The sequence below is a fragment of the Anopheles stephensi genome, chromosome X, assembly GCF_013141755.1.
Source record: "Anopheles stephensi strain Indian chromosome X, UCI_ANSTEP_V1.0, whole genome shotgun sequence".
Classification (NCBI taxonomy): Eukaryota; Metazoa; Arthropoda; class Insecta; order Diptera; family Culicidae; genus Anopheles; species Anopheles stephensi.
In genome coordinates, this window is record NC_050201.1 from 4,610,804 (window position 1) to 4,624,008 (window position 13,205).

General features: G+C 44.0%; 1 protein-coding gene across 3 annotated transcripts in view; it reads right to left on the reverse strand.

Annotated features, from left to right (window-relative positions):
- LOC118505477 (eye-specific diacylglycerol kinase) overlaps positions 1 to 13,205 on the reverse strand; it is a 102,228-nt gene that overhangs the window by 14,906 nt on the left and 74,117 nt on the right. The window contains exons 7-20 of one of the 3 annotated variants that reach the window (XM_036041294.1): positions 7,573 to 7,702; positions 7,185 to 7,488; positions 6,938 to 7,112; positions 6,646 to 6,856; positions 6,370 to 6,562; positions 5,989 to 6,282; positions 5,675 to 5,898; positions 5,326 to 5,613; positions 5,105 to 5,207; positions 4,418 to 4,465; positions 2,939 to 3,130; positions 733 to 796; positions 299 to 456; positions 56 to 219 (exon numbers count right to left, since the gene is read on the reverse strand). In XM_036041294.1, coding sequence (XP_035897187.1) covers positions 56 to 219; positions 299 to 456; positions 733 to 796; positions 2,939 to 3,130; positions 4,418 to 4,465; positions 5,105 to 5,207; positions 5,326 to 5,613; positions 5,675 to 5,898; positions 5,989 to 6,282; positions 6,370 to 6,562; positions 6,646 to 6,856; positions 6,938 to 7,112; positions 7,185 to 7,488; positions 7,573 to 7,702 — 2,548 coding nt within the window. The remainder of the gene's footprint in view (positions 1 to 55; positions 220 to 298; positions 457 to 732; positions 797 to 2,938; positions 3,131 to 4,417; positions 4,466 to 5,104; positions 5,208 to 5,325; positions 5,614 to 5,674; positions 5,899 to 5,988; positions 6,283 to 6,369; positions 6,563 to 6,645; positions 6,857 to 6,937; positions 7,113 to 7,184; positions 7,489 to 7,572; positions 7,703 to 13,205) is intronic. The other 2 variants (XM_036041303.1, XR_004905428.1) reach the window with 2 other exon arrangements.

Consider the following 13,205-nt stretch of genomic DNA (forward strand, 5'->3'; position numbering starts at 1 on the left):
ACAGTTTGGGGTATTGATCTCAGTATAGTAATTGGGAGACATAAATGGTACTCACTCTCAAGATAGAAGGCCAGCTCGTAGTCGTCCGTTTGCGAGGCTAGGAAGCGTGCCGTACGTCCCTCGTTGTCCTGGATGCTCAGTAGAGCGCCACCGGCAACAAGCATGTAGCAGATGGTACGCTGACGTGCAGCAGCCGCCTTATGCAGGGCAGTCTGTCCGCTGTGGGCGAACGAAACCGAACCAAAGCATGTTAGATAGGTAAGCTAACCAGCATCCAAAGAAAACTAGCTTTACTTACGTTTCGTTGTCGATCATGTTGATGATGGCGTTGGGTGCGAAGGAGATGAGATAGCGTACGATTTCTTTGTGTCCACAGCGGGCACCATGATGGAGAGCAGTCTGTCCGTTGCAGTCGATGGAGAGAAGCGAGTATCCTTGCAGATGCAGATCTTTTAGCTGTATTTCGCAACGACCAATGACAAAGAGATACAAAGGGAAGTTTGCTGTAATCAGTGAGTAACAGCTGATTGGCGCAACACTGACAAGGGACACGAAATATTTCAAACCGCGAAAAACAAAAACAACCCGAGAATCGCCAATAACCGAGAAGCAACAAAAGTGAGCTAACAAAACCAAGAACTGCGCGCGAAGATGCATCCGGGTCTCCAGCTATCCTGCGGACGCATCCGGGAACCCGGATGTATGGGGAGAAAGAATGGTGCATTAACTTACCATCACCACGTCGCCCATTTTGGCCGCCTTGATCACGGCGTCCGTTGTTTTCTCCAGCAAATTACTGTTCGTACGGCGTAAGACCGCCCGAGTGCAAGTGCCGTGTGACGAGGTGAAAGAGAACGAACCCATTATCAGGTGGAAGGTGGATGACGGTGAAGTGAGTTAGAAAACAAAGTGCTCAATGGAAGGCGAGCGAAAGGCGAATGGTCAAGAAAGGCATCAAGATTGTCGATTTGTAATGTAAAGTCCCTCCCACAGAAGAAGCGAGGAAAACGAAGGTGGACGAATTTGAAGTACGCAGTTCGATTTTCGGTAGTGGAGCGTCCACACAGAGAACGATGATCGGTCGGTGACGTCGTGCAGAAAGTTTGTGTTTGCAGCAGCAACAACAAAAACAGACAAACAAAAGTATGAATTAAAATTAAAAGAGATTCTTTTTCGTTTCGTTTTCGTTCTACTAACACATTCAAACCAATACTAGGCAAAATACTAAGTGCAATAAAAATGCGCAAACTTTTTCTGTACGAGATGTCAACGAGCTGTCCACGCACTGATGGAGATGATGTGAGGTGGCTACTAGGTGGGAAAAATTGTTAAAATGTGCATTTACTTAGATTCTTTGGACCGCTATGAAGTGACTGATGAGACTGAGCAACAAAAACCTTTACGATAGCGCCTAAAAGTATGCAGCTGGCTTCATAATTCGTTTAACACTCACACACAGACACACACATACACTTTTTAAACCACTAAACGAATGGTACACAGTCGGTTGAGAATCGTGATAGCGCCTGAAGCTATGCAACAAGCAATACCTTAATGCTCAGGTTGTTTTGCAATTGGCAACGCCCAAAGATATGCAATAAATGATTTTGTTGTGCTCTATAATACATCATGATTTGAAGGAGAATGATGAATGCACATTTCAGAGGAACAAACTGCTTTTCGATAGCGCTTAAAGATATGCAACCAGCATAGCAATAATGCATTTTTTGCTTTTTATTGCATCAGGAGAAAACGAGACCACAACTATTAAACAGTCGGGGCCTGTAAACAGGCTATTTTAAAGCGCCTAAAGATATGCAATAAGCATTGCAGTCATGCACTCTTAGCTTGGTTTGTTTTTTGTTATTATGCATCAAGATGAACGAGACCAAGAAGATTAAAGCACTGGACGCTAAAACTAGGCTTATCGACAGTGCCTAAATATATGCAATACGCATTGCAACAATATAAGAATACTGACTTTGCTGCTTAATATACCAACGTAAACGTGACAATACTGTGACAGAATTAAGGGCTTAAAATAGTTCGATCATTAGCGCCTAAAGATATGCAACAAGCAATACAAGGGAGCATTTTCTTTGCTTGTAAAAGCCTTTTGCAGCAGAAAACATGGGAATATTTCGTTTTCCGTTTGCTGAACAGCTTCTGCTTCCCGTTTCCCGTTTTCCCCACTTCCCTTTTAGCTTTCTTCCCCCCTTCTTTCCCCCTTTTCTCTCAATCTCTCTCTCTCTCCCGCTCTTACTCACCACCCCTCGCTTTTCCCTCTCATGCGTTTCCTTTTGCAACCCGGTTCTTTAACTGATTTCACCACACATTTCCACAAGTGAAGAAATGACAGCATAATTGCTGTATAGTGTTGGTACAGTGCACAAAACCAGCGCTTAATGCTTCTTAGTGCCCGAATGGCGTACCATTCGGGTGGCTGTTAACCGTGAGTTTGGTCATTCTTACTTCATGCAACCAAAGTCTTTAAAAGATCACCGTCAACAGCCAGCTTTTTTGTTTCGTTTATAAGCAGACATCGACTAACGAAAAAAAAAAAACGAACAAACAAAACCCAAAAAACAAACGAAACGAAAACGAGAATCTATACATCAGACACATACACAACATTCACAGAAACGGTCACGGGACGAACAAACTGGCGAACGGGTTTCGGTGAAAATTCGTAACTTTTTCACACCCATTTAACCTGTTTGTGTGTGTGTGTGTATTAGTGTGGGTGCAAAGCAGTGTATTTGTGTGCATGTACTTGTGTGTATGTGTGTGTGTAAGGTACGGAAAGCAAAAACCGCATCCTGCGATTACGCACCCGCCTGCTGGCTGGTGATGGTGGGTAATGAGGGAGGCATGGGGAGAGGGTGGCGGAAAGGGGGAGGTGGCCGGTGCGCTAGTCGAGGTGCGGCCCTCTACCAACCTTGGGTCGTACAGTGCATGTCGTGTCAGGTGGTACCCCGCCGGAGAATAACCGGATGTGCTGGGCTGTCCTGCGGTGTCCCGTGACCAGTGCGCCTGGGACGTGGACTCGCCCGCCGAGCTCGACGAACGCAGCGACGGGCGAAATGAGGAGTTTTTGGGAATCGGTGGCAAGATCACCTCCTCAAAATCGCTGCAAGAAAAAGAGAGAGAGAGAGAGAGAGAGAGAGAAGGTGAAACCGGAAGAAAACATTGGACCGGAAGCAGGGGGCGTCGGGAAGGTTGAATAGGAAAGCAGAATGTATGAGAGTGATAGGAGAGGGAAGGAGAAATAGAGAGAGAGAAAGAGAGAGAGAGAGAGAAAAAGAACTCGCATGAATCATTGCATTCGCATGTGATTATGTGTGGGTTTGATTTGTTGTTTGCTGTGAACCGTTAAATCGCTTAGTTTAATCTGTTTTGTTGCTTTGTACACAAGTATTGTATAAAAAGTCCCGTGGTGACACATTCACACATACCACATACATACATCCACAAACATTTAGAAAAATTTAAAAAAAATGTTTTTGGGGTATTATTAATTTAAAAAGTTAAAGTACAAAAAAAGTACTCTTTTAAATTGCAACGAAAAAATTGGAAAACATAAAGAAGGTTAAGCAAACGATAAAACAAAATGATATGCAACGAAGCCATTTTTTATCAAACGATAATACGAAACAAGCGTGCATTTGTGCGCTGCTCTATCGTAGTCTGCGTCTGGTCCATCGTCGTCAGCTGTGATCGTTCGACAATCGCTCGATACAGTCTCTCCCCGGACGGATCGATCCAATTATGGGTTGCTTTTTTTGTGTTGGAAACGAAGGAATAAAGATACCGATTAGTGGATAAGAAATTGTGCCAATTACACCCGCAGAGACTTTACTCGCACGAAGGTTCATCGCTTACACTCTAAGTCACCCGTGAGAAATCGCTGACGCGCGAAAGACCTGTGCGAAAGGTTGCTACGACCGCTGCGAACATTCAAGTCACGTTAGTGGAAAATCAAAGACCGCCAAGAAGGCTATGAAGATTTCAAAGACAAGAAGCAAAGGCAAATTGTTTTTTTTTTACAGAGCATTCAAAATAGCGAATGAGAGAACTGATAAAACGAGCCTTTTGTAGCGAAATAATATTACCTGCATACAACACAGCATTTCCCCCATTCTGCAATGCCGACAATATTCAGTTCACCAATGACAAAGCAGCTAGCTAATACTTACACTATCAAAGCACACCCCCCCACACACACACACGCAGATAGATAGCGTACCACGCTCCAACATAACTAAACTAAAACACACACACGCCCATAACGGTCTAGCACTAAATGGACATTGCTTCTGCTCTGTCCTTTGCTTCGTATCTAGCCCGAACTCTAACTTGCGAACATAGCTTTGTGAGACATTGCACGGTCTACATGACGAACGGAGGCTATAGTCACCTGAATCCAAACGCATCCTCATTCAGACCAAACAAACGCTCGTGGAAGCTGGGTGGGATGGCGATGGGGGGTGGGTGGTATAAAAGTGAAAGTAGTATTTTAATGTTTGCTCATTCTTTCGAATCAGGCTCTACTCAATAGCCTTGAAGCGAACTGGAATTTAAAATTCATGAGGCAACTATTCACATTAAAAACTTGCACACTTGCACAAACACACACACACACACACACACACGAGTGTGAATGGGAAACTTTATGATTAAGTTTGTGTGAGAGATGAGAATGAAGTGTTCAGAGAATCAACCACCTGCACACGTGAGAAAGTTTATTGCGAGCGTAAGCGATCATGCCATGTCATTTGTTTGATCAATTTTCGACCTTTATAGGTATGATGGAGACGCCTGGTGCTTTACGCGTGATGAGAATGGAGACGCCTGGTCTTTGATAAATATTGGACGCGTATGAAGACGCCTGGTGCTTTGTGAAAATGGGGCACGAGATGTGTTTAGAATATAAAAATGTTTGACACAAATTTTGATAAATATTGACGCACTGTCTGGCTCATGAGTAAAAGGCTCATTACGTAGGCTGTACGAACATGAACATGAACCGAAACAGAACGCACAGACCGCACAGGACATACCCAGGTGAGTGCTACGTGGACTTCCACCGTGTCTTACACCTTACCTTTTAAAGTTGACCAGCTGGTCGAGACTCTGATCGATGGATAAATCTTGCGGGATCGGAGTGCGTACATGAACGCGGTCCGCTTCATTCGATCCTTGTGTGCCTGTTGAAAGGGGGTAAAAGTGGCCCACAAAAAGAGCAGCAAAAACATTCGGAGCATCCGAAGTTTCTCGATCGAATTATTAAACAGTTCGAATAAGATTGGAGTGCAGAACACGTACCCATGTATGCTGATGGAATGTCCCCGGAAGCTGGCGGTCCGGACAGTGAGCGATCGAGCAGTTTGCCTGCCTGGGGCGAAAACTGTGCCGCACCACTGTCACTCGACTCGAGACTGCCGGTTACCGTAGCGCCCTGCGCACCAAGCCGACGATGATCGTCTTCCGGCGTTTGTGGCAGCGTGGGACTTTCCTGATCGAGCACAAACACACAGTCGGTCGCGATGTCGGTGATGAAGTGCAGATTTTCCTGTGCCCGGTCCACGCGGAAGAAGCGCTCGGCGGTGCAGGCTGTGAATAGATCCGTTGCGTGAATTCTCCATTAGCCTGTAACGGTGCGACCGCTACTTACAGTCGATGAAGCACCAGTCCGGGGACAGCTTGGGGCTGTCCGGTTGCTCGCTGCAAAACTTGTTGATCAGCACACGCATCTGCTCCAGATCGGTAACGGGCACCTCCATCATGCCCAGATTGACTGCGGACTGGCGCAATAGTTCCTTGTCGTAATGGTGCTGCTCGTAGTCGGCCATCATGATCTTCATCAGACTGATGTTGAGCGCTTCCAGCTTTTCTTGCCTGTTGTTTTGTTTTTTATTCGCGGGATGAGAATCATACAGTAAGTGACAGACGACCACACGTACGTCAGGTTTCAGGAACGCTACTTACGGTACATTCGCCCGCCCGGGCTTCTTCTTGGCCAGCATCACAGCCTTGTTCAGCAGGGTAAGTTCGATGTTGGACGGGTTCAGCTTGCACGCCTCACCGTCCACTTGCATCGGTATTGTCCTTGAAGTGACGATGCGTGCCGTGCGGCACTGGGTAATGCAGGTACCGTGACCTCCGGCTTGCAGTAGCGGTAGTTGATAGGTAGTGAGACCGACAACCTCGATCATACCATCGTCGGTGGCCGGCTCAAACTGACCACCCGATTTGTTCCACGGATGTGTACCACCACCGTAACTGTAACCGGAGAGAGAGAGAGAGAGGATCACACGTTGTTAGCATCAACCTGGATAGTTTCGGCTAGATAGCGCCGTCCCAACCTACCTTGGAATGTTGAGAAATACTATCGCATGCACCTTGTGCTCCTTTAGCTTCGGTGTCAAATCTTTGCCGTCACACTCAAGCGTTACAAACTCGGCCAATCCTTTCCATTTGCGTTTTAGCAGATCTTTGCCGCCGGCTTGGCCATAGAACATCTTATTTCGCAGCCGCGAATTGAACTTTTCCGGATGGGCCTCTGCAAAACAAAAAGGCGTGCAAACAAATTAATAAGCTTCCTGCTGGTTGAAGTACCCAAAAGCTCCGGGACTGCGCACTTACCGCGAGCTTCATGGAACTCTAGCGCAATATGAGCGTCGACACCGAGCGAGAAGTAGTTGTTCACGACGTTCAGTGGTAGATTGTCCTTCCCGTCGCCAGTGTTAGGAACGGATGTGTTAGGTTCGACCTTCAGGCTCCACCGGTCGAGCAGTACGGTGTCGGAGTTGCCAATGTTTGCCAGAATTTTACCTATCGGTTCATCTGTATACCCCTGCAAAATAGTGAAGCCAAACGCGGGTCAGTTGTGTTACAAAAACTGCGGACAATTGTCATCAGTGCTTCGTCTACTTACTCCACCCCATCCGAGGGCGCGGGCCAGATCATTCCCTGTGCCAAGCGGCAATACACCAACGGCTGGCGGCGGTACGAAGTTAATCTGGTCGAGTACGGACAACACCCATCCGACGGTTCCGTCACCTCCGCAAGCGAGTATACGTAGCTGTGGTACCTTGCGGAACAGTTCAAGTCTGCAAGAGAACGAAATTATCAGCATCAGTAACGCACACCGCGGTAAGGGCACAGCCGTTCGAGACACTTACCCCATCCGTGGCCCACCCTGGGTCAGATCAAACACCTGGCGCGGATTCAGCAGCCACTGGAACTTTTGCAGCAGCTTCGCGCCTTGATTGCCACCCGACTTTGGATTGATAAACACGAGCACCGGTGTGATGTTGGCGGTCGGTATTGGTTTGATTACGAACGTGCGCGGTTCGCGCGGTATGGACACCTTCTTGCCTGCCTTCTTCTTTTTCTGGGGCGTTTTACGGAGCGACGATTTGAAGTTGCCCTTGCGGGGCAACTTCACGATCCAGGACGGCGGGACGACGATGCTCCGGTGCGCGCCTGGGAAGGTTGAGAAAATCGCTTACTATTGGATTGGATGCTGCCAGTGTAGCGAGTAGCTCGCGTACGGCCCGAAAGACTCACCGAGCGTACACTCTTCGCCTATACGCTCCGGGTTGAAGCAAGCCTCCTTGTTGTGGTACGAGGCTTTGCACCACGCGCACGAGAGTGCGACGATCTCCTTCGAGCTAAACGTTAATTTCGCCTGGAGGGACTGTTGGGTGGAGCGTTGAAGATGTTGGAGAGCGGAAAGTGATGAAAATGGGGAAGAAGACAATTAATTAGGGTCAAGTCGCAGCTCTGGAAATCCATATCAGTACTTAGGTTAAAATAAACTACTAACTCTAAACTTCAAAACAGCTGGTCGAGCCCACCCGGTATCTGGTGCCCTTTCACGTTTTTTTAACATTTCACAAATTAGTTTAAAGGAACACTGTGAGCACGTTCCTTACTTAGTTTTAAAATTTGAGATACCTCTTTTCACTCCAAATCGAGACAGAACGCTGGAGAAGAAGTGTTTCAGAGATGTCTATACAAGCGTATAACAGCTCAACATCTCCGGGACCTCCTCTAACTCTATGTCAACTCTTCAAGAGTATCAAGTCTCCAAGGGTCTTGTTGAATGTGACAGCTCTTATTGATTCTCCCATGATAGCTGAGCATCCTCTAGCTCTTTATTAAAATAGCTCAACATCTCCGGGACCTCCTCTAACTCTATATCAACTCTTCAAGATTGTGAAGTCTTCAGTTGTCTTCTCGAATGCGACGGTGCTCAGTGATGTATGAGAATCCATCATGGCTTTTAAAGAGGTCTAAGGTTATGCCTGCCATTTCTGGGCTACTAGACTAAATGATACCACGTAGTTGGATAGTCTAGATAAGATTTGAAACCCGGCACCGCTGTCGCCTCTACCGGCCCGCTGATCCTGTCCTCTTTAAGAGCATAACTGCTCTAAATTTCCAATATTTTCTCTCATTCCATGTCAACTCTGCAAGAGTGTCAAGTCTTCAGATGACTTCATGAAAGACACGGCTCTCAGTGACTCTGCAGGATGTCGTTGCATCCTCTGGGTCTAACATAAACGCATAACAGCACAAAATCTCTGGGACTCCTCTATTTTTGAATCGACTCTTCAAGAGTGTTAAGTCTTCAAGAGTTTGCTGCCAAGGGATTCTGATTCTTTCGTGGTGTTTGAGTATCCTCTGGGACTTTATAAGAGTAATACAGCTCAAAATCTTCAGGGCCATCTCTTATTCTCTGTCAACTCTTCAACTTTTGTTAAGTTCGAAAGGTACAACTCTTAGTGATGTTTGTAAGATCTCTGAGGATCAAGGTCTTTGTGGCTGCTTGAAAGGAACAGCTCTTAATTGTACTTTTAGGATATCTGCGCATCCTTTTCGTTTTTATCAGAGAAGCACAGCCTCAACAACTCCAAGGCTGCCAATTTCACAAGACTGTTGAATCTATCTTTCAGTGGCGCGTATAGTCTTGGAAGTAACAGATTGAGTGGCTTTTCCTAGGATGTCTGAGTAACCTGTCCTAGAATTCCTGTATCTAAATCTTTGTGATCGTTATGTGAAATTGATTCCTCATAACGATTACTTACCCAAACAATCGGAAGCTACAATTCTAACTAAAATTCTCTTCAGACAATCATCAGACCCTCACGGCACGAACACTTCATCATAATGCCGTTCCGTAAAATAGACAAACATCTCGGTAACATTTTCCCAACAAAGCTAACCACCTCATTATTGGAAGCACTCACACACACATAATGTTCACACATAACAGTTCTCTCTATCGCTATTAGTTGCCGCGAGCACAACGCTAAACACCGCCAACTTGTTGCTTTCGCAATTGTGCGAATCCGGAGGTAAAAAACAGGCTTCACAACAATCAAGCAAGCGAACTATCGTGTTATGATGTATTCTCCAGTCCTGAAGACATTCCTTGCAGGTAAATTAATCACAATTTGCCGAGAATTACTGACGCTATTCACAATAATCACTTCCTAGTGTACATCAATTAAAATGCCCGATGCAGGCAGGCAAGCAAACATTTAGGCGCTAATTATGGCTCGCAGCACGGTGCATGAAGCACAGCACAACAAAAAACTAGCTACACAATTTCTGCTCGATTTCCACATTCCAAGGTGTAAATTTATTTCCCGGAAACTCACCAAAGCCACGCAATAAAGTTTGATTTGGTTTCGGTGAGCTTAGGGACAGTAATGCACTTAAATGCATGCATCATCGTACGCAAGACGCAATGCCTAATGGAAGCTAAATTAACCTCAACCGAGTGTGTGTGGTGTTTGGCAATATCTATCAACGCTCATCGATCCGTCGTGGTCCAGTTACTCCAAACCACAGCATCATAATTAATATGACAGATAAATATGCAATGCATTTGTTCTGTCCATGCTTTGATCTTCTCGTTCTAAGCAAATAAGATTCTTCATCTGGCAACAGAAGCGAAACACTTGACAGCACCGATATCAAGAAAGACATTTCATTGCTAGGTAACAGATTGTTACCGTTTGGCTTTGGCATAGTCGGGGGCGAATTAATCAGCAACTCATCCATCCGACCGATTCTGACCGATGGATGAGGAACTTTTTTTTTTTTAAATGAAAACAGCTGAACAACTGTTGCAGCGGAGCTCTTGCGATTACTCGTAGGCTAGCAAGCAGTAACTGTTGATTGGGTTGCAGATATGATACCAACATTAATTTGCTGACCACTTTTAGCAATTTGTGGCTCTTCTAGATCGGTTTATTTGCTGGTGTGCTTTGAATCGGGGGTGGGGCGTCGATGATCAATTTTTAATTATTTTATAGAAAACTTTAATGAGATTTTAATGACAATGTATATTTGATTCATATTTCATGCATCACTTGATATAAAATTTGCATCTCTTGTTCAAATAGATGAAGCAAGCTTTTCCGTGTTAAATGTTTGTTTCTACGCCTAACATTAGACAATCGGCATCACAAAAGATCATCTTTTCGAGAGAGAGAATCAGCATTTGTACGCTCGAATGCCAATTTCTATTCTATGTTTTCTTGTTCTATGAACTCAAGGTAGCTCTTTCACTTTATTGCACCTAAGTAATAAATGTTTTTTAACTTTTTTGATAGAAAATATTGCAAAGAGCATCAGACAATAAAGATTTAACAGATCTTCGGAAAGAGATTTTTGACTTTCTTTTCCGACTCTGGCTAAAGTGTTGCAAAAACAACTTTATCATTGGCATACTTAAGTAACCAATTTTATTCTACTTTTTCTTGTATTTCATCCTTAACCTAATACTACCGATTCAGAGTATGATAGTAATGCATAATTGTTACGTGTCTTATAAGAAAAACGAAACATATTTAAAAACAATTTATCTTTTCTAAATAAAATGAAAAATATTTTTGTGAAATCAAAGGAACTTCTAAACGTTCTTTCGCTTCTAACAAAACTGTTTCCACACCGATTAAATAACATATTTTACTCTACCCCTAAATTTATGCAATAGACTTATTATTTATTTCTTTTTGAGGAAGGAAGTGCTCGAAGGCTGATTGCAATTATTGCTGTTTTACTTATTTTCTAACTAATTACTCCCAATTATCATTGTTTTTTTAACTTCGACCTTACACATCTTCCTTTCACTTATTGAATTGTCGATTTTTTAAATGAATAAGTTTTTAGTTATTTAATAGAAAATGTTACAAAACAAACAAAAAAGCAAATTGTATAAATAGCACAGCAGCAGCAGATTGTAATGAGAAACAAATGTTTGACATTTGATGGTTTCTGCCAAAACTGCGCCTTATATTGACGCCTAACATTAGGCAATCAGTAGCACAAAAGATCTTCATTTTGGAACTTTCAGAATAATGATTTTCTCATGTTTTTTTTCCAACACACATGATTTTTTTTTATTTAGTTTAGTATAGTAATGAATAGTTTTCTAGTTATATTATTGCAAAATACCACATAACAAGCAAATTTCACTTAAAAACACATGTCAGATTTTTTTGTGAAAGCTTATGAGATATTTGGGTCAAGCCAAATACAAAAGCATCTTTTTGTTTTTACGCCTAACATTATGCAATGAGCAGATCAAAAGATCTCTACTTCGAAACTCGAGATTCTATCACAAGTTGAGTGGATAAAATGCCAATTTAAATAATTAGTCTCAACAAACAAACCGGTCATCTGGACGCCGTACCGCGCCGACAAACACTACAGATAGCAAATCAGAAAGGAACGACAGTAGCAAAGGGAATTTCAGTTTGAGCCCCACTACTAGGAATCGCTCATGAAATGGTGCCACAAACAGGATAATAGTTATCGCGAAGGAAAGTTCACTCTCACACACCTTGCCTACATTTAGGCGCTCATCAAGAACAAAAAAAACTCATTTCTTTCGTAAGGAAAATTGACACCAACGCACACATCTTTCTGGAGTTGATTGTGTAGGATTGTGATGATCGTCACGCTTGCGGTACTGGTAATGAAAATTCCTTTCCACAAAGAAGCGCCAGAATGTATGCTATTCGCAACGCAAAGTTACCTGTTTCTAAAACTAATCATTTCAAGCACTTTGCTACCATTCCGGGAGCGATTTTTTCTACTAACAAAGATTTTAAATTCAACAGCAATTAATATTTAATGAGAAGGAGGCCTTTTTCTCTCTCTTTCCCCATTCTAAACCGTAACGATCATATTGATCATCTTGTGGCAAAGTTCACGACCAAAACGAGTTGAGAAAATCACTGATCACTTGGTCATATGCGTAGAATTTCACCTGTTCTCCGCTTGGTATTCTTTCTTCTGCTTCACACGTAGGTAAGTGGAAATGTTCAAGGTTTGAAACACACAAACAAAAAACTGATTTGCACAGTAAATTAAAAGTTAACTTAAGTTGAAATTAAATGTTTGTTGGAGAAACTAAGAACAACAGAAAAGGCCAACTCAATCGACACTGCAAAACATACGATAGTAAATAATAAAGATAAACTAGACGAAGCAGGTGTGCAGTACAAGCTCCTTAAAGAAAACCAAGATATAAAGCAAGGCCAGAATGAAAAACACGAAAAACGTTGCCTCGAAGTGTACGAACTGTTTTCCGGCAAAAATAAACACGATCACTAGCAGCAGCACCAAACACAGATAGTGCAGCGACATCGTTCACTTGTACGGTGGGAAAGAAAAAACCCAACACTGGAGAGAGCACGAAGCACCAATGCACAACGCCAAGCCAAGTCTGAAACCAACTGTTGCTTCACAGTGTATCACCAGGACCAGCTGTCCAGAGGTTGGTTGGAACGTTGCGATGTGATCGCTTGGACGGTTGCGCTACCAATGCAACAGTCGGGCGAGCGCATCGTACCAGGTTAGTGTTCGATATGCAAGCTGGTCGGTGCATCGCGCCCGATTGTCCCGATCCCGATCACCGTGTTCGGGTGTTGCATGTCTCGGTGCATGCGTGTGCATTTCGATGTGCATCCACGATGGCTTCGGCACGACACGAACCGAGCAGTGATTGCATTCGGGACCTTCGGGTGCCTCCACCCACCCATCGCAGTCCTACACCCCTTGCTCCGGGATACTCCCACCGATGGGATATTGATGCTGTCGGAGTTATGACGCACTCTTTCTGGCAACTCTTTCGATAATCAAAGCAAGAAACACTTTGATACGCAAAAAAAACGGTTTAA